At 43.9% G+C, this 17,890-nt stretch overlaps 5 protein-coding genes across 5 annotated transcripts in view; 4 read left to right on the top strand and 1 right to left on the bottom strand.

The window, feature by feature from the left end:
* Positions 1–1,947: 1,947 nt before the first annotated feature.
* On the bottom strand, positions 1,948–3,154 carry Pmar_PMAR001867 (Inositol oxygenase, putative; the record flags this gene model as incomplete). The annotated part of the gene is made up of 1 exon (XM_002772497.1): positions 1,948–3,154. One exon carries the CDS (start codon positions 3,152–3,154, stop codon positions 2,228–2,230), a length of 927 nt encoding a protein of 308 aa, XP_002772543.1. The 3' UTR covers positions 1,948–2,227.
* Positions 3,155–4,709: 1,555 nt separating this feature from the next.
* On the top strand, positions 4,710–5,758 carry Pmar_PMAR001866 (hypothetical protein). The gene is made up of 3 exons (XM_002772496.1): positions 4,710–4,798; positions 4,939–5,033; positions 5,080–5,758. Exons 1-3 carry the CDS (start codon positions 4,735–4,737, stop codon positions 5,470–5,472), a joined length of 552 nt encoding a protein of 183 aa, XP_002772542.1. The 5' UTR covers positions 4,710–4,734; the 3' UTR covers positions 5,473–5,758.
* Positions 5,759–7,014: 1,256 nt separating this feature from the next.
* Pmar_PMAR001865 (hypothetical protein) lies at positions 7,015–9,774 on the top strand. Its single transcript, XM_002772495.1, has 6 exons — positions 7,015–7,207; positions 7,806–7,941; positions 8,200–8,295; positions 8,468–8,618; positions 8,764–8,883; positions 9,580–9,774. The coding sequence occupies exons 1-6, from the start codon at positions 7,024–7,026 to the stop codon at positions 9,757–9,759; spliced, it is 867 nt and encodes a 288-aa protein (XP_002772541.1). The 5' UTR covers positions 7,015–7,023; the 3' UTR covers positions 9,760–9,774.
* Positions 9,775–11,500: 1,726 nt separating this feature from the next.
* On the top strand, positions 11,501–14,035 carry Pmar_PMAR001864 (conserved hypothetical protein; the record flags this gene model as incomplete). Its single annotated transcript, XM_002772494.1, has 6 exons — positions 11,501–11,578; positions 12,492–12,605; positions 12,820–12,894; positions 13,269–13,385; positions 13,811–13,920; positions 13,969–14,035. The coding sequence occupies 6 exons, from the start codon at positions 11,501–11,503 to the stop codon at positions 14,033–14,035; spliced, it is 561 nt and encodes a 186-aa protein (XP_002772540.1).
* A 1,766-nt stretch (positions 14,036–15,801) lies between these two features.
* Positions 15,802–17,890, top strand: part of Pmar_PMAR001863 (hypothetical protein) — a gene marked incomplete at both ends in the record, with an annotated part of 3,376 nt that continues 1,287 nt past the window's right edge. Inside the window, 4 exons of the mRNA XM_002772493.1 lie at positions 15,802–15,815; positions 16,098–16,253; positions 17,069–17,173; positions 17,632–17,830. Coding sequence (XP_002772539.1) covers positions 15,802–15,815; positions 16,098–16,253; positions 17,069–17,173; positions 17,632–17,830 — 474 coding nt within the window. The remainder of the gene's footprint in view (positions 15,816–16,097; positions 16,254–17,068; positions 17,174–17,631; positions 17,831–17,890) is intronic.

Below are 17,890 nucleotides of genomic sequence, written 5' to 3'. Positions count from 1 at the left end.
AGTTCCGTGTAGGGATTCACTCTTAATTCATGCCACAACTGCATCAAACTTTGGCAACATGGCTCACGAAACAGCGCGTCATGGCTCAGGCTCACGATCGCTTAACATTTCATCTACCATATTGCCTCAAGGAACTGTTGAACGGTAGCAACGATAGAGGGTTTATGAATTAGCAGCCTTCTTCCCTTAGGTGCGCACGCGCCCGCCAGGATACTGATAGAATGTGAAACGGTAGGGAGCTACTCACTGTGAACCGTTTCATGCCAGCATCTAGAAGCCCATAAGAATCATAGCGTGGGGTTTATATGTGATCCCTCATCCACATCTCGCCGTGGAGACTTACACTTAACAGACTTGCGTTATCGCTCCTTCGCTTTCCTATGCCCTCGTTGCGTTCTGCTCTACGCACATCCATGGTTACTGCATTGCTGGGGACTTACGTAGTTCCTGTGGCAGCCGTCCGCGTTAGAGACATCGAGTCTATGGTTACTTCGATGAGGGCAACGAAGAGGAGTCAAAGACTTTCCAAAGAACCAGGTATTCTATCTTTTCTAGGTTTTTGGGAGCGATATCATGTTCAGGTCATTCGGAAGTCCTCGCTTTGATCCACGAGGCGTCTCAAGTTCCGAGTCGGAGGGCGCACCCGACTTACTGATCAATGACCAAGCCAACACATTTCATCACCAAAGCATGGGTTACTATGAGCTGCTGTCGTCCAGGCGCAGTCTCACAGCCGGTGTTATAATTCCGCGGCTTCCTTGGTCGCGGTTTCCTTTCACGGTGATGGTTCGCGTAATTCTGTGATGTAACATCAATACTTTCATTTTCTAAGTGCGGCTTATGTGAATTTCAATGGCCTCCATTTCATAGATGATGTAATAGACTTTTTGATTCTCTTCATGCAGTAGCAACTAGAGTTCCGTTGGATCTCCCGTATTGTAGTCTGTGTATTTACTGCTGCCAGAGTACTGCCCTGCTCTAATTGCTGCTGTTGTTCGTCGCTCAGCCGACTTATTCTCGACCTGTTAGAGTGCCTAGCCGGCAGCAGGTCTTCTGTTAGAATTGATACTGCGTACCGAGAGCTCACTGAGGTGCCTCGTGCGCATAGACAGCTAGTCGAAGTGCTGCCACTAAATACCTATTGTTGTAGTGATGAGAAAGATCATGTGCACAGTTTCATCGGTGGAGATGACTGTGGAGGAGCGTGAACACTGTTCACTGAGCAGTACTAATGTTGCGTTGAGTACTAGAACACTTAATCAGTGGGTTTACTGTTCGATGCCATGATGAACGCGTGTAGTTGTTTGGAGTCGAGTTATTGTTTTTCGACTTGCTGCTTCTATTTGGAGGCGGTGAGGAATTCGATTTCTTAGCTCCGTCTTTAGTTTCTGTTGATTGACTCACACAGTGCAGTCTATCTGTTGCGACCCTTGAGATATTGCTTTATGCAACTTGCTACATGTAAGATGCTGCTGCATCATTGTCGCTGTCCCAATCCCCCGTAGAATACAAGGCATCTCTCTAGGCTTAAGGATTCCCGCAGCTGAGCTTATGATGAAGATAGCCTTCGTCGGCTAAGTATGAGCAGGCCTTGGAAGGCATTCAACTGTATCCAGTGTAGTGTTATCTCAATCACTAATGTACGGCGCTTCGCGTTCTTCAAGTACCACATGTATAGTACACCCCATGCGAGGGTAGGACCCTCCTTTCCTGACTCGAATTCTCCCGTTCGCTGGACCTTATCGGGATCGTTTCTTCTCCCCAGTATGGCGCTATTGTATAAGTCAAGAGACTCATAGCTTCAATGACCAAGGAAGCCCAATGTCAGTGGCAAGGGGAATCGTCTAAAGATTCGTCCAATCGGAATTGATATTATGCGAGAAGAGCCAGCCACTATAACGAGATTATGAGGCGAACAGTACTCGGCGTAACGCAACAGATTCCACAGTATCAAAGCAATGACGGTCGGGATAGTGTAGGACAGCAAACCTACAGCTCAGGGGTAAAGTGACTCCAAGCACGTTCCTGGAGAGCCACCGTTTGTGCGTGCCACTAAACGCGGTCGCAACACTTGGAGACTCTCCGTCCGAGAGGCACCGAACTCGGATATGAAAACGAAAAGCAAGCAACATGAAAGTACACAGTCACAATGTAAAAAATCAACGACATGAACTCATCCTCACAGAAATGACGAGAACGATCTCGTCGTGAACGGATGAATCCAACGCTACCAACGAATCTTGCCGCCAAGACCGTACTTCTCGGCTAGGGCCAGGTACAGGGGTTCGAGCTGAGCCACCTCAGGCAAGTCGTCTCCCTTCGAGTACAAGTCGAACTTATTGAACTCTTTGACAATATCGACCTTAGCAGAATCCTCAGGAGCCATTAAGTGGCTGTAGGCACCTTTGTCGTGCCAGGGGTAGAAACTGTGGTAGCGGACGCACCAGAGACCCTCAGGGGGAAGAGTACAGGTTGGATGGTTGGTCAGCACTTGGTAGAGATACTCATCATGACCAAAGCCCATAAGGAGGTTGTCGAGCCCACACTGAGGTTCGTACATACCATACTTGGTGGAATATAGTGCGTGCCTTGAGTCCGGGTTCCCTTCGAACTGATGAGAGAACACTATGTCCTTGCTGAACTCGCAACCAACTGGGAAGGTGTCACCAACGACACACCACTGCTCTTCACCCCAGCACGACATCACTTTACCAAGGTCATGTAAGAAGCCCGTGAGCCAAAGCCAGTCCTTGTCTGGGTGCACTTTCCTGATGGCCTCAGCGGTCATGAAAGCATGCACAGAATTGGGTATGCTCACGTCGGGATCGCTGTCGTCCACGAGGTGATCTAACTCGTGTAGGATCTCCATGATGGTGTACTGACCGTGATCAAATCCGAGCCACTTTTTGTGCAGTCTACGGACTGTGTCAACCGTCATGTTTTCGTGTTGTTTCTTGTAATTAAGTTCTACTGTTTTCTGTCTTGATGAATTCTCATAGTTACGGTACGTTTCACCGAGCAAATTGGTAGGGCGGAAGTTGTGGACCGCACACTCTGTCGAGAAGTGCTTGCTACCACCCTCGAGAGGCGGCAAGGGCTCGGTCGTCACCACAGGACCATCGACGAAGACGGGATAGATCGGCGCAACCGGCATGACCCCCCGAGATGAAACCAACCGCTGAACGAAGACAGGTACCCAGAGTTCAAATACAAGGAGTTATCAAATTCTCAGCATCTTCTAATAACGATGAATCATTGTGTATTATGGCTGGCTGTTTGAGAACTTACTTAAACATTACTTCCATCACGAGTTCAATTTCATTGGAATCTGACCTATTTCAATAGTCTTTTTAAAGAGAGCTCCATCAAGTTATCAAGCATGAAACGGCAAGGACTGTAATGATTGACCCGAGGTATGTATCGCATCAATGGCATGGTAGAAGAGATAGAGTCAGCACAGAATTCCAAATGCTGACAAGCCAACACGTTAGTTTCGAGTAATGACGGAATCTCACTTTTTATTTTCATCACACCGAGTTAGTATCGAGCAAAGCAGGTATGAGGCAGAGGTGATAAAGGGGCGAGTGAAAGGGTAGAAAACAAACTCATACGCCCCGCTCAAGTCTGACGCTGGAGACACCGCAACATGCGCATGCGTGCACGAGGGCGGAGCGAAGCGAGCATTCACTAATTTTTTAACGCCAATTTTTTGCCATGACTTTTCTTACCTTTGCCCGACCACGGTGAACTGGTCACATCGAAACTAGGGTCGGGATTGTCATCACTCATACATCCATTTCATTAGTCTGATCCCCGAGGATTGGCTCGACCGCATAAATCTCCCCTTTTTTCTGTAAGTGCGGCAGCGCTTAATAAAGTCGATTGGATATCTCTACCTGATGTAACGCCTCACGTTGAAGGTAGCACTCGAGTAGGTCTTTACGAGGCTGTATTATACGGCACTATGTATTTAATCTACTGTTGAATTGTGCCATCTCTTGAACGGATCACATGTTCTTCCTGTTGCCTTTAGTAGACGGCACTTGTTGATCGTATTCGCGATCACCGGTAAGGCTAACATATTTGCATACGAACATACGACTGTCAACATATTTCCACACATTATCGTAATACCACGATGCGTCGAAATATGTTGTAGTACTACAGTAGTATGCAAGTACTTCTCTCCCTAGTCCTACCTGCATCTTTACGGGCTCTGGTTGTCCGTTATTGCTCGAGGTTGATGAATGTCTCGTATTCTCAATTCTGTGACAGACGTCTATAATTCGGTCTCAACGACGTGTCAATGGCGAGTCTCGGGACAAGGCTCAACGTGGTGAAACAAGTTGCATTCGCACGGACATTGCTTAATAGATCCCTAGTCTCCTTCTGTTCTCGCGTCTCAAGTGAGTTGGCGAGCCTCCTCTATTGATTGCCCTAGCTCTATGTCTACCACAAGGCAGCCCTCAGTTGACAGTCCTGTTCCCTTTAATGTGTGCACAGTATTGGCCGCCCTCAAACGATGGAGGGCCCTCGCTATGGTCAACCTGTACACAGTCATAACGATGGAGTTGTTGCCTTCTGAAGACTCCGTGCGTCCACAATCTGATTGCTAAAAAGATGCTCGGTGAACCGTCATGTGATGTGGAAATCAGTTTCCATGCTGCGTGTCCCGTTCTGGGTTAGTCCTTGTTGAAATCTTGCTCATACCAGCCTAGTTACCGTCTTCTCCTCATGCGATATTGTACCCCCATCGTTAATTGGCTCGACCTCGTCAAGCGGCTGGCATGGGTTATTGGTAATACTAGGGTGTGGAAGGGGTATTCGTCAATCATCAATACCCTACACTTTATCTCTAATTTTGCTTTGTAATATGATAGCGTCAGTACATAACGTAGCGTTCGATTCCTCAGTAGTAATCTTGTTGGGTTCGATCAGGTGTATCACTCCTGTTGGTCGCATGGATGACTGCCGAAGCCTTAGGTCTCTCTCCATGGTTGCAATACACTTTATTGGCTTTATTCATCTTCCTGGTGAGCATTCAGCTTTGGTCGTGTCTTCATGCTTACTTAAACTCAGGTTGCTGTTCCTGTATTATTCGCTGCATGGACGGTATTAAGGTCTCTCCACTTTTCAGTTGTGCTCACTGCCAACGAGTGCAGTAAGGTGGCTGATATAATCTACAAGAAGTCCACAAAAGAGGTGTTCGCGCCCTATGTGGACGACTGTGCTGTATGTCTAGAACGCTGGGAGAAAGGAGAAACTTTAGCGGAGCTTCCTTGTGGTCACATGTATCATCGTTCTTGTGTCCGAGCGTGCATCTCGGGTTCGATCCCTTTGCTCTCCAAACATTCCGACAGCCTCACTGAAGTAGTCAAATCGGTCTGCTGTCCTTTGTGCAGACGTCCAATGGTTGACAACGCTGAACGTATTGTTAGAGCGATAAAAGGAAGGAAGACTCTTGTTGCGTAGAAGCCTCCAACTAGTTGTTGTGTGCATTGTTTGTGCACACTGTACACTGTACAACACTCCCAACGTTTAAATGAGATGTTCCCGACTACCGCGCTTATCAGGACCATTTTCGTCATTCTCCTTGGCCCGTCTCGCATATTTGGGCACATTAATAACCCATTGGGTAACGCTCTATGTTGGGAGAAGCCCGACACCTTCTTTCTCTTAGTCCATCATTCTGTTACTTTCCCTGTACTCATTCGTTCCACCCATCGGTTTCTAAGTTGCCCAGCGGTAGGATTACCACCTCATCCTTGCTTTGTGTTTGCCAGTGTGTGGGAATCCCTCATCAGGATTGAGCCGAGTGCTGCTGTAACCAGCTACGGAATAGCATGGTACTTACTGTAATCCTGGTGCTGTTATCTCAGGACTGGTTTCTTTTCCTAGGAGTAGATTCCTGCTGCTGAATAACCGCCAGAGTTTTCTCTTCTAAAAGGATACGCGCGTTGTAGTCGAGGTATGGCATATCTGCCCCTCGAATGGAATCGGCCTTACTAACAGTGGAATTGAATCGACAACTCAGTAGAATTGGAGTTACTGCGGTCGTGGTGGGAAAATTGATTGTACTAAGGCATATCTTGGGGGCAGTGGCATAGCCGCCTCAAGTAGAGAAATTAATTGTACTAAGGCATATCTTGGGGCAGTGGCATAGCCGCCCCAGTCGGAGAAATTGATCGTACTAAGGCATATCTTGGGGGCAGTGGCATAGCCGCCCCAGGTAGAGAAATTGATTGTACTAAGGCATATCTTGGGGGCAGTGGCATTGGCGCCCCAGGTAGAGAAATTGATTGTACTAAGGCATATCTTGGGGCAGTGGCATAGCCGCCCCAGTCGGAGAAATTGATCGTACTAATGCATATCTTGGGGGCAGTGGCATAGCCGCCCCAGTCGGAGAAATTGATTGTGCTAAGGCATATCTTGGGGGCAGTGGCATAGCCGCCCCAGGTAGAGAAATTGATTGTGCTAAGGCATATCTTGGGGGCAGTGGCATAGCCGCCCCAGGTAATGAAATTGATTGTGCTAAGGCATATCTTGGGGGCAGTGGCATAGCCGCCCCAGGTAGAGAAATTGATTGTGCTAAGGCATATCTTGGGGTAGTGGCATAGCGGCCCTTGAATTGTTGGAGTAAATGCTTGCTTTCCCTAGCTAAGAAGTTTCCTCACTAATTACATACGAATTTTTTCGAGGTAGAAGTGCACAGAAAGTCTCATTCAGATATCAACAGGAATTTCCCGAAAATTTCCCCACTAATTTCCCGAAAATTTCCCAGAAATTTCCCGAAAACTTTTCCGTTACCGACGTGTAGTTGACCATGTACATATTTCCCCCCACACTGTAAACTTCTCATTACAAATTGCTGCTGCTTAACGCTGGTTGTGTTGATCAAAGACTGCTTATACTATCAGCTGCACGATTCGCTTCTTTGTGTTTGATACTAGTAGCTTTTATGGTTTTTGGTAAAAACTGAGGACCACAGTCGCGAGAGTACTCTACCATATGTTGCAAGTTGGAATGTTGTCTTCACTTGGTCGATGGCAGCTGTCGCGTCCTGTTCGGTTACCAAAGCACACATCACTGCTTCCTCGAGTGGTATTCAATACTTGGGAACATCGCTATTGTGTTGTGTACAAGCCTTACGGGTGGTCTATGAGGAACGATGGGACGGCTCTTGGGAGGCCTTCATTAGAAACTACCTGTAGGTCGGAGGGGGTCACTTCACATCGCTCACGTGTTGACTGCACTTCTCTCATTTTTGGATACTTTCCCCGTAAATTTTTTCCTTTGATGATTCGAGTCTGTCATATTGCGGAAGTACTTTTGGAGTTTTTCATCATAGACGAATGAAGAATAAAACTCAACGAGGATTCACGACGATCAATGAACCCCCCCACGGCAAACGTTGTGGGATATCGAAGATTGGAATTCCGGGCAATAATATTACCACAGTATCATACATGCGGAATCACATTACACAACTCAGCAATCAACATCTTCCCTATCGATAGTATCTCATTAAAATGATATGCTATACCCAACACAACGAGGTTAATAATGGGCTCCAAGTTCGATAGGATCGCTCTAGCGAGCAGTGGCACACTGAGTACAGTCACATACTCGCTGAGCTGTTCACCGACGTCGCTCGCATATGCGTATGTCTTTGAGGCTTTCAACCATACAGAGTACAGCTGATCAGCTGAGCTCCTCTTCAGTTCACTACTGCGTCGTCGAGAGAAAATTTCCCCTCAATTCTTTGCTGCAAATAAAAATCATTTTTCTCACAACTGGCTCGACAGTTACCCCGTTCTTGCCCGGCAACTCGAGCCCAGAGATCCACTCCGGTCAAAACGAGGAGCTCGATCGCATGAAGCAGGACCTTCCATTACCTGACGAGATTGACCAACCACGGGATCGATTGAGGGACGGCAAATTGTAAGCCAATAATCATACAGGACGTGTCAATTCGATATGCAAATGTGTGTTATTTTGGAAGGCAAATTATAGTGAACAAGTTGTCGCTATCATCATAGTCCTAAACGGGTACTTTCATCACAACACATGTTCATAGCCATTGTTACATTGTATATGCGATATAGTTTTAGATTGAGTCTTATTAACCTTAAAAAAATAACGCAAATTCGCATATCAAATTAGCACGCACTGTAGATGTGGACAAAGTGTGGTATTCAGGCACTTCCCGATCAATGTTGAAGTCGGCGTTGCAGGCTTGTGTGTGGTCTGCACTGACAAGAGCATATCGCGACAGTTCAAGACGCATTATCGAGAGTATGTGAGAAGCTGATTGTTGTCGTAACAATAACAGAGGCTCTTAATGAACGTTCGGACTGGGCTTGTGATGATTTCTCATTCATATAAAAAATTGCAAACAAGAAAAAGAAAAATTGGACAATCTGCTATTTATCTCAGCTTTATTATCGTAGGCAGTTTATTGCTTCAGGCATGCCTTGCGGCAGACCTTTCGGTTGCTGGCCCGACCTGCCCTGTCGCCTCACTCGACCGATTTTTTCAGTCCAGACGGACGACTACTGGAGTACGGCGTTGTCGAGTCGTGCATGAGCTGGTCTAAGGATGATCAACGGTGGCAACCGGTGAGACACCACCCTAGTGATGTGAAAAATATATTTCACGACTACTGTATAGCGCGAATATCTCCTTTTTTACAAAGTATTACGCCACTTCACGTAAAACGGGTGAAACTCTGTTTAAATTTACTTCTTGGTTAGCAACTATCAGGTCGAATGCTCCTCGAATGATTCCACTGTTGGTACGGAGTTCCGACTCGTTGAAGCCGGGGTTGGCGATCTCTGCATGTATGAGGTGATGACAACCCCGTCGAAGCCCGGCTACATCACGGTAGGCTCCTCTTCCTCCTCTTCCTCCTCTTCCTCCTCTTCCTCCTCTTCCTCCTCTTCCTCCTCTTCCTCCTCTTCCTCCTCTTCCTCCTCTTCCTCCTCTTCCTCCTCTTCCTCCTCTTCCTCCTCTTCCTCCTCTTCCTCCTCTTCCTCCTCTTCCTCCTCTTCCTCCTCTTCCTCCTCTTCCTCCTCTTTCTCCTCTTCCTCCTCTTCCCCCTCTTCCTCCTCGTCATCTGTCGTCGTGGGTGTATATGTGCTATACACATACAGTTTCGGGAGCTACAGATGAGGGAATTGTAGCGCATCCTGTGTTGTTGAATCTGAAAAGCCTATTAGGAACATCTCACCACAACTAGAGTCGCCACTTATTACTCAATAGAGCCGTATAGCCTAGAGCAACTCATATCGGGACATCAACATAATTTTTGTTGACAGCATATTCACGTCAAAGTCAATCAGCGCCGTACACAAGGATGGGCAAATTGGGCAATCCTCCTGAGGCCCAGGTTCACTGCCCCCCCCCCCCCCCGGGAAAGGGGGCCACCGATTTTAACCGAAAATTCAGACAACATAGTCACTGGAGTCAACCCAGGGAGTCCACTTGAAAATTGAAAAAGAGTTTTCTGCTTTGACTCTACCCTATTCCTTCATAGTTGCGTCGATTGCTGAATCAATTGAGATTACGATCGTTCCTCAGGCGCATTTTGCTGAAGGGGGCCTCGATATTGTAGAGAACAGCGATGGGCTTCCCTATATGCAGCTGAGCCGCCTCGAATTCCCCGACCCTCTCAACCCGACTGGCAAAAGTATAATAATCAACGTCGAACCAGAACAAGAGATGGTGGCTGCATTGCATGGTCAAATTTTGAGTGCTTAGTTTAGGTTGCCTCTGTTTCAAAACAGTGTGTTGAGTTGTAACATTTGCGTATGAAGTTGACGACACGAAATGTGTGGTAGCAGATGCTTACGGAATACGAGAAGTTGTGATAGTCTTTACAGTGTGTGTCAATTTAATATGCAGATGGAGGAATGTGTGTTGTTTTTCGAGAATCATTGTGAAACTGTATTGCATAAACAACGTAAACATCGCTATGAATATTTGATGAGTTCCCCCCGGGAATATTATGGGCTCCCTGTGTGATGCGGTTGGTGTCTATCGCGAGACACAGATATTTTGCTTTCAACCCTACTATTTAGGATAGTGTAAGATGCTGCTGCATCATTGTCGCTGTCCCAATCCCCCGTAGAACACAAGATGTCTCTCTAGGCTCAAGGATTCCCGCAACTGAGCTTATGATGAAGATAGCCTTCGTCGGCTAAGTATGAAGAGGCCTTGGAAGGCATTCAGTTATATCCAGTGTAGTGTTATCTCAATGGGCAAATTACTAACGAAAGGAGTTCTCATTATCACTGTGTTGGTTAATCTGCAAGATGAGCAGCTCTCGCGATTGTGTGTTGTGCTGCAGTGTAAGAAAATATGTTTGCTTTTTTCGGCTGAGTCTAGGAGTTCCTTCACTAACGAATGAAGTTCGCATACGGCGGTGCGCGAAAAAGCAATGGAGTTTCACCCGTTTTACGCGAAGTGGCGTAAAACTCGGTGAAAACTCGATATTCGCGGTGATATGCAGTAGTCGTGAAATATGTTTTTCATATCACTAGGGTGGTGAAACTCCAATGAAATTAATTCCCATATCATCACCGACACGTGCATTTGATCGTTTGCAGTATTATACATTGCTTGTTATCATGGGAAGAACTGAGTGGAAAATCAAAGTAGATATACACTCAGTGTACGCACTTCGAAGACCTGAAGGAAGCACTGAACTGCCAAACCCGTAAAAAAAGAGAAACTATCATCGAAGTGAATACCGCAGGTATTTGAAAGTGATAGTAGACTACCCTGGTGAGGAGGAAGATGTTGAGAAGGAGACCACTTGGCAGAGCGCGACGGCTAGTTGTTCGTTCAACTGCTTTTTTCTGTTCGATGCAAGTCTGGCCAAAGCAGAGTTCAAGAGATCCAAAGTCAGTGTGGGAAGATATACACATGTGTTGGTGATAAGAAGAAAAATTTGGAAAATTTTTTGGAAACTTACATTGGTTTCTAATAGAAGCATAGAAACTCGCTATATACTCGTATCTGAACCCGGGGGTAAACTTGTATAGTTAGGGAGAAAACTTATGAGCTCAGCTGAGGAAAGCGAAGATATATTCCTCCAACACAGTATCGATTAAGCTGTAAAATTACACATGGATATGGTCTTCCATCACTACTGTTCGAAGTTCTATCCTCATTAGATAACCCTGCAGTGTTGGCATCATAACGCACTTAGAAAAGATGAGCTCATAGGGGCATGTACGTTTGGTTTCAGTCGAATGTAAGTCTCGATCAACTGGTGTTGGAATATATGTTTGCTTTTATCAGCTGATCTCAGGACTGAGTTTCATAACTTATTATATGTGAATTAGGGTAGAAAAGTACAGAAAACAAAGAAAATTTCCCGGAAAATTTCATATCGTATGCATATTTTCCCAAACTGCGATCGACTTCGACTAAGCAGTGATTCACTCGCCGTAGTTACTCACTAGTTCGGCACACTTTGTTGAGGCAGTGGATGCCCATGAGTTTCCCTGAGAAACCTGGCGACGTGCGAGGATATGTTAATGTTAGTGTTGGAATATACGGCCCGGGGGACGATGTAATCCCCGCTCAGTTGCAATGTGGAGTTGACCTACTTTGTGAATAAGTAAATCGATTTTTTTCTTTGCATGAACTTGAATTTTTCAGAAATTATTGGGAATTCCGAGTGATACAATACTCGATAATTACGATTCGCGACTAGTAGTAATTCCGGTAGTATTCTAGTAATAACAGATTCTAATGATTCTAGTTGTAATTCGGGTAGTATTCTAGTAATAACCGATTCCATTAATTCTAGTAGTAATTCCGGTAGTATTCTAGTAATAACAGATTCTAATGATTCTAGTTGTAATTCGGGTAGTATTCTAGTAATACCCGATTCCATTAATTCTAGTTGCAATTCGGGTAGTATTCTAGTAATACCCGATTCCATTAATTCTAGTTGCAATTCGGGTAGTATTCTAGTAATACCCGATTCCATTAATTCTAGTTGCAATTCGGGTAGTATTCTAGTAATACCCGATTCCATTAATTCTAGTAGTAATTCCGGTAGTATTCTAGTAATAACCGGTTTTATTAATTCTAGTGGTAATTCGGGTAGTATTCGAGTAATAACCGATTCTATTAATTCTAGTAGTAATTCGGGTAGTATTCGAGTAATAACCGATTCTATTAATTCTAGTAGTAATTCGGGTAGTATTCGAGTAATACCCGATTATATTAATTCTAGTGGTAATTCGGGTAGTATTCTAGTAATAACCGATTCTATTAATTCTAGTGGTAATTCGGGTAGTATTCTAGTAATAACCGATTCTATTAATTCTTGTAGTAATTCGGGTAGTATTCGAGTAATACCCGATTATATTAATTCTAGTAGTAATAATAACTCTCTCGTGATTGGTAGTAGATTGATGAAAATAGGAAGTAGCCGGAAGATGAGAGCGGCTTGGTTTATTTGTATTATTTCTGAGGTTCCGAGTGGTTTCCGACTCATCTCGGATGAGGACGAGGCTGTGAGCTCCATCACTGAGAGGGTCTTACAGACCCCCGATTCGAAGTTCAACTTAGTCATGCTCAACTTCAACGTGAGAAACGTCAATAATTGTTGGAGTTAAGACTGTGAAGTGCGTTTTCTTTCGGGTGAAACTCCAATGCATAATTGATTTCAAATCCGATTGCTGTACTCGGTAGACCAATTGGAGCACTCGGGGGCATTACTCTGAAATTATTCTCAAAAACTTCCAAAATAAAAGACTTTTTTCCAGTGAAATTTCGCGATTTTTGTAGCGTCGTTCGTAGGTTTACAAGGCTGAGAATCTTCCTAAGAAAGGTGGTGGTGGTGTATTCGGGAGAACGGCAACATGCAGTCCTTACGTAAGTGTTCGAGGAGTATGTGTTCCCTTTCCTCACCTGAGCTCAGGAGTTTTCTCACTAAATAGAACTCGGGTAGAAGTGCTCAGAAATCAATAAGAATTTCCTCATTATACGTAGTTGACCATATGCATATTCTCACACGCTATGTGTGAGAGTGATCGCTATGATGAGTAAATCGCTCTCGGGACTGTACTCGAAAAGTATCCCCAGTTGTCATTCCGTCTTATTCGTATTGTGTTCCATCCGAGTTCGATTTTGACAGCATGAAGATGCGAAATTTCCGATACGTTCGGATGCTTCCATCTAAATGTGTTGTTATCGTTGTCGATTAAGAAAGGGGTATTATTATTATTCGATAGGGGAGTTCTTCGTAGGTAATAGTGTCATTTGCGGGTGTGAAACTGCAGACTAAAGTGATTGTGGACAATAGTAGACCTGTTTGGAATGAATGCCTTCGAGTGCCGGTCATGTGCCCTACTTGGGATCAAAATGTAAGGGGCTCGTCATCATCATCATCATCATCATCATCATTTTCATCATTTTCATCATTTTCATCATTTTCATCATTTTCATCATTTTCATCATTTTCATCATTTTCATCATTTTCATCATTTTCATCATTTTCATAATTTTCATAATTTTCATCATCATCATCATTTTCATCATTTTCATCATTTTCATCATTTTAATTATTTCCATCATCATCATCAGTGTTGGAATATGTGTTCGCTTTCCTCAGCCGAGCTCCGGCGTTTCCTCACTGATTGTAGAAGTCTACATGTGAATTCGGGTAGAAATGTATAGAAACCAACAAGAATTTTCCGAAATTTGATCAAAATATTGTCACCAATACATGTGCTTATTTTTCCGCACTTACCGTCACTACTACTTGAAGTATGTGTATATCGTTGTGAAGGTTCTGATAGAAATAATGTCCCAGGGTGACAGGAACGAGATGATAGCCGCTGCTGATTTCGACTTTCAAGCGATCTACGATAAGGGAATGCAAACCAGATGGGTCAATCTGTGAGCGCATCCTCGTGGTCGCGTTTATCACAGCATCGTGTTTATCAGATATTATTCGTTCGAAGGAGAGGAGCCTCCACCACAGGTTAATGATGAGCCGCTTGAGTCGGAGTGAGCAGTAGAGATTGGCTTTGATACTATGCAAATGGGGAGAATGTGTGTTGTCTATTCCGGGATTAATGATAGTGAACAACTTGTCGCTATCATAGTCTCGAAAGGTTACTTCTATCATATCACTAACGCTGGGATTTATACTAATGTCAATTATTCTCATTATAGTGTGTGCCAATTTGATACTATGCAAATGTGGAGAATGTGTGTTGTCTATTCCGGGATTAATGATAGTGAACAACTTGTCGCTATCATAGTCTCGAAAGGTTACTCCTATCATATCACTAACGCTGGGATTTATACTAATGTCAATTATTCTCATTATAGTGTGTGCCAATTTGATACTATGCAAATGTGGAGAATGTGTGTTGTCTATTCCGGGATTAATGATAGTGAACAACTTGTCGCTATCATAGTCTCAAAAGGTTACTTTTATCATATCACTAACGCTGGGATTTATACTAATGTCAATTATTCTCATTATAGTGTGTGCCAATTTGATACTATGCAAATGTGGAGAATGTGTGTTGTCTATTCCGGGATTAATGATAGTGAACAACTTGTCGCTATCATAGTTCACATTACACTTTGGAGATTCCCACACGACCAGGGGTAGGAGTGTGAGAAAAGCAACGATAATTTCTTATTGTCACCAACTTGTGTGCGTTCTTCACACGGCAGGTACGGCGGTCGTATATTAATATCAGCATCTGTTGAGCGGTCCGAAGACCCGCAGTCTTCCGTGGTGAGTTGTGATGCACCCAGAGAGCCCGACACTAAAGAACACATAGTCTGGATAGATGTGTGGGTTGACCTTTGCATAAACTGGTGACTGTTGATAACAGTAGATATGAAGCCGCACTAACGCCTGAGTTTGACGCTGTTGTTGAGCCGGAAGAAGTGTTTGTGGAATTCGCCTTTGGAGCGCACGCGTATGTGAGTAGAATCCGTTCTAGGAGTATTTGTTGTAAGTTTAGTATTCGTACGCCGGTGCAACGACTTGATGCGTTATCGGTTATATTTGAGGAGGAAGGGAGGTTGAAGCCGTGGCAAGTGTAAGGGGCAATCTCGAGTGCGTATCTTAGGAATCTTCGCTGTGCGCAAATAAAGATATGCGATGTCCTGGAGTTCCACCCTAGTGATATGAGAAACACTAGTGGAAAACATATTTCACGACTACTGCATATCACCGCGAATATCGGGTTTTCCACAGAGTATTACGCCACTTCACGTAAAACGGATCGTGAGACTCCGACAGACCTCTCCTGAGCTCCTAGAGCGCTGTCGGGATTTGATTTTACATGTGAAACTCGATACTGTTGTTAGTGGTTTGAGGCTCCCCTAGCCGTAGACTCAGTATTACCAACCATAAGACTGTGAGAACGGTAAAGGAAAATATGATCTTAACTCTCTATCCTATCACCCGGCTATAGCTAGCTCAGCGCGGACCCACCGCGCAAAGTCTTTGTGTACTGCTGTCCTAAGAACTCTGTCCCTCTACATGCAAACGGTCTTGAAACTCAGGAGAGGCTCAAGTGTTTCAAGTGAAATGATCGAAAATCAACTTTAACTTTTTGCGCGAGCATTTTTTGATATGGATTTTGAATTGCCCTACTTCAAAATATTTCAAATTTGTTGAATATAAAAATATCATCAACGATGCATAAATATGTATTGAAAATTCCAATTTCGAAACTATTAAAAACCTAATTTGTTGGAAGTTACCATCGAGGAATTGTCCGACCTTAGGGAGTGTGGAAACATATGCATATGATCAACGACATGTGCTGGTGACAATATGGAAATTGTGAAGAAATTTATTATTGGTTTTTGTATATTTCTTCACGAAGTCATATTATTATACCTGAATAGAACTTCTCAACGCTGCTGAGGAATCCAGAAATATAATGGAGTTTCACCCATTTTACGTGAGGTGGTGCAATTCTTAGTGAGAAAGGCAATATTCGCGGTATGGTTTGTGAAATATGTTTTTCACGTCACAGGTGACACTCCATTACTCTAACGCCGGCTCTATAACCTCCTATTTTCTGATGCTTTTTTATTAGATTCTTACCGGAGTTTCGTCAGTCGTTCGATCTGATCATATCATTGCTTGGGAAAAAGATTGCTGCTAGTGATGATGAATGGGAGCAACTAGCCTTCACAAGACTGTCTCTGGCAGAGATAAAAACGTGGAGCAATAACGTGGTCTGGCAAAAAATGTACACCGACAAGCTGCTTGGACTTGGTCCCAGCGTTGAAGTATATGTTCGCTTTCCTCAGCTGAGCTCAGGAATTCCCTTAGTTATATACGAATTCGGGTAGAAGTAGACGGAAACCAATGAGGATTCTCCGAAATTTCCTCGGAATTTCCATATTGTCACCAACACGTATACTCGAGTATGTGCATGCATCCTAACACTGCTTAGTGTAGTGTTGTTTCACCCGTTTTACGTGAAGTGGCGTAAAACTCCATGTGAAAAACGCGATATTTGCGATATAAAGTGGATTGAAAACACTTTGCGAATCACACCGGACAGATCAGCTCATTTAACGTGAACTACTCGCAGCGTTTTACGCGTTTTACGCGTTATTCATTGCTCGCATACGTTTTTTTAGGAAGTGAGATGTGAAACATGTTTCGAAAAATGCAATACTCGCGCTATGCAGTAGTCGTAAAATATGTTTTTCATAACACGGGTGAAACTCCACTGTAGTTTGAAACTACTACTTTCACCCGCGATATGAAAAAAACCACAAATGTGTTCACGGAGTTTCACGCCACTTCACGTAAAACGGGTGACACTCCATTACACTGAGCTGAGCTGTGCTCTTCCTATCCATATATGCTCAGTTATTCTCTACTCTATCTCTTTACATAATACGAATGTCACCGTGTCAAATTGATATTGGAGTTTCACCCGTAATATGAAAAACATAGTTTACGACTACTGGATATCACCGCGAATATCGCGTTTTTCATCCGAGTTTCACGCCACTTCACGTGAAGAGGGTGAAACCCCATTGTTGTTGGCAGGTATATGTTGTCGGTGCCTGAGGAGATGGATCAAGTTGCCGCACATGTCCTGTGTGGAGTAAATGCTGGATGCAAGCCTTTGCCGACGAGACCGCCGAGAATGGCGTGAGAATTTGGCGTGTTGATTTGATACTATGCAAATGTGGAGAATGCGTGTTGTCTATTCCGGGATTATTGATAGTGAACAACTTGTCGCTATCATAGTCTCGAAAGGTTACTTCTATCATATCACTAACGCTGGGATTTATACTAATGTCAATTATTCTCATTATAGTGTGTGCCAATTTGATACTATGCAAATGTGGAGAATGTGTGTTGTCTATTCCGGGATTAATGATAGTGAACAACTTGTCGCTATCATAGTCTCGAAAGGTTACTTTTATCATATCACTAACGCTGGGATTTATACTAATGTCAATTATTCTCATTATAGTGTGTGCCAATTTGATACTATGCAAATGTGGAGAATGTGGATATTATTGTTGTTTATAATATTATTGTTTATGTTGATGTTGTTGTTGTTGTTTATGATATTGTTGTTGTTTATGATATGGTTGTAATAGATATGATGTCCGTGAGTACGTCGTAAGAGGTTTCTTCTACCAAGCAGTGAACCTTCCCATATCGGACCCTGGAGGTCTCTCGGATCCATTCGTCAAGATGAGTATTGGAGGAATCAGCGGAAGTGAGTTTGTTGATTTCAATTTGAAATTGCAATCCGGAGAGTCTCCTGATGAATTTGCTCCTAATCTTTTCGGCTCAGTAGAGCTTCACCCGTGATATGGAAAACACCAGTGGAAAATATATTTCGAGATATAGCGA

This window comes from Perkinsus marinus (genome assembly GCF_000006405.1).
Source record: "Perkinsus marinus ATCC 50983 genomic scaffold scf_1104296961072, whole genome shotgun sequence".
Lineage (NCBI taxonomy): Eukaryota > Perkinsozoa > Perkinsida > Perkinsidae > Perkinsus > Perkinsus marinus.
This window is presented reverse-complemented; position numbering and strand designations above follow the sequence as displayed.

What these genes read in the sequence shown, in the direction of transcription:
- Pmar_PMAR001866 (XM_002772496.1), top strand. Translation starts at nt 4,735, where the DNA reads ATGCGATATTGTACCCCCATCGTTAATTGGCTCGACCTCGTCAAGCGG. An exon ending in GCGGCTGGCATGGGTTATTG is followed by an intron (nt 4,799 to 4,938) that starts GTAATACTAGGG and finishes GGGTTCGATCAG; the next exon opens with GTGTATCACTCCTGTTGGTC. An exon ending in TGGCTTTATTCATCTTCCTG is followed by an intron (nt 5,034 to 5,079) that starts GTGAGCATTCAG and finishes ACTTAAACTCAG; the next exon opens with GTTGCTGTTCCTGTATTATT.
- Pmar_PMAR001865 (XM_002772495.1), top strand. Translation starts at nt 7,024, where the DNA reads ATGTTGTCTTCACTTGGTCGATGGCAGCTGTCGCGTCCTGTTCGGTTA. An exon ending in GCCTTCATTAGAAACTACCT is followed by an intron (nt 7,208 to 7,805) that starts GTAGGTCGGAGG and finishes CTGGCTCGACAG; the next exon opens with TTACCCCGTTCTTGCCCGGC. An exon ending in CGAAGCCCGGCTACATCACG is followed by an intron (nt 8,884 to 9,579) that starts GTAGGCTCCTCT and finishes ATCGTTCCTCAG; the next exon opens with GCGCATTTTGCTGAAGGGGG.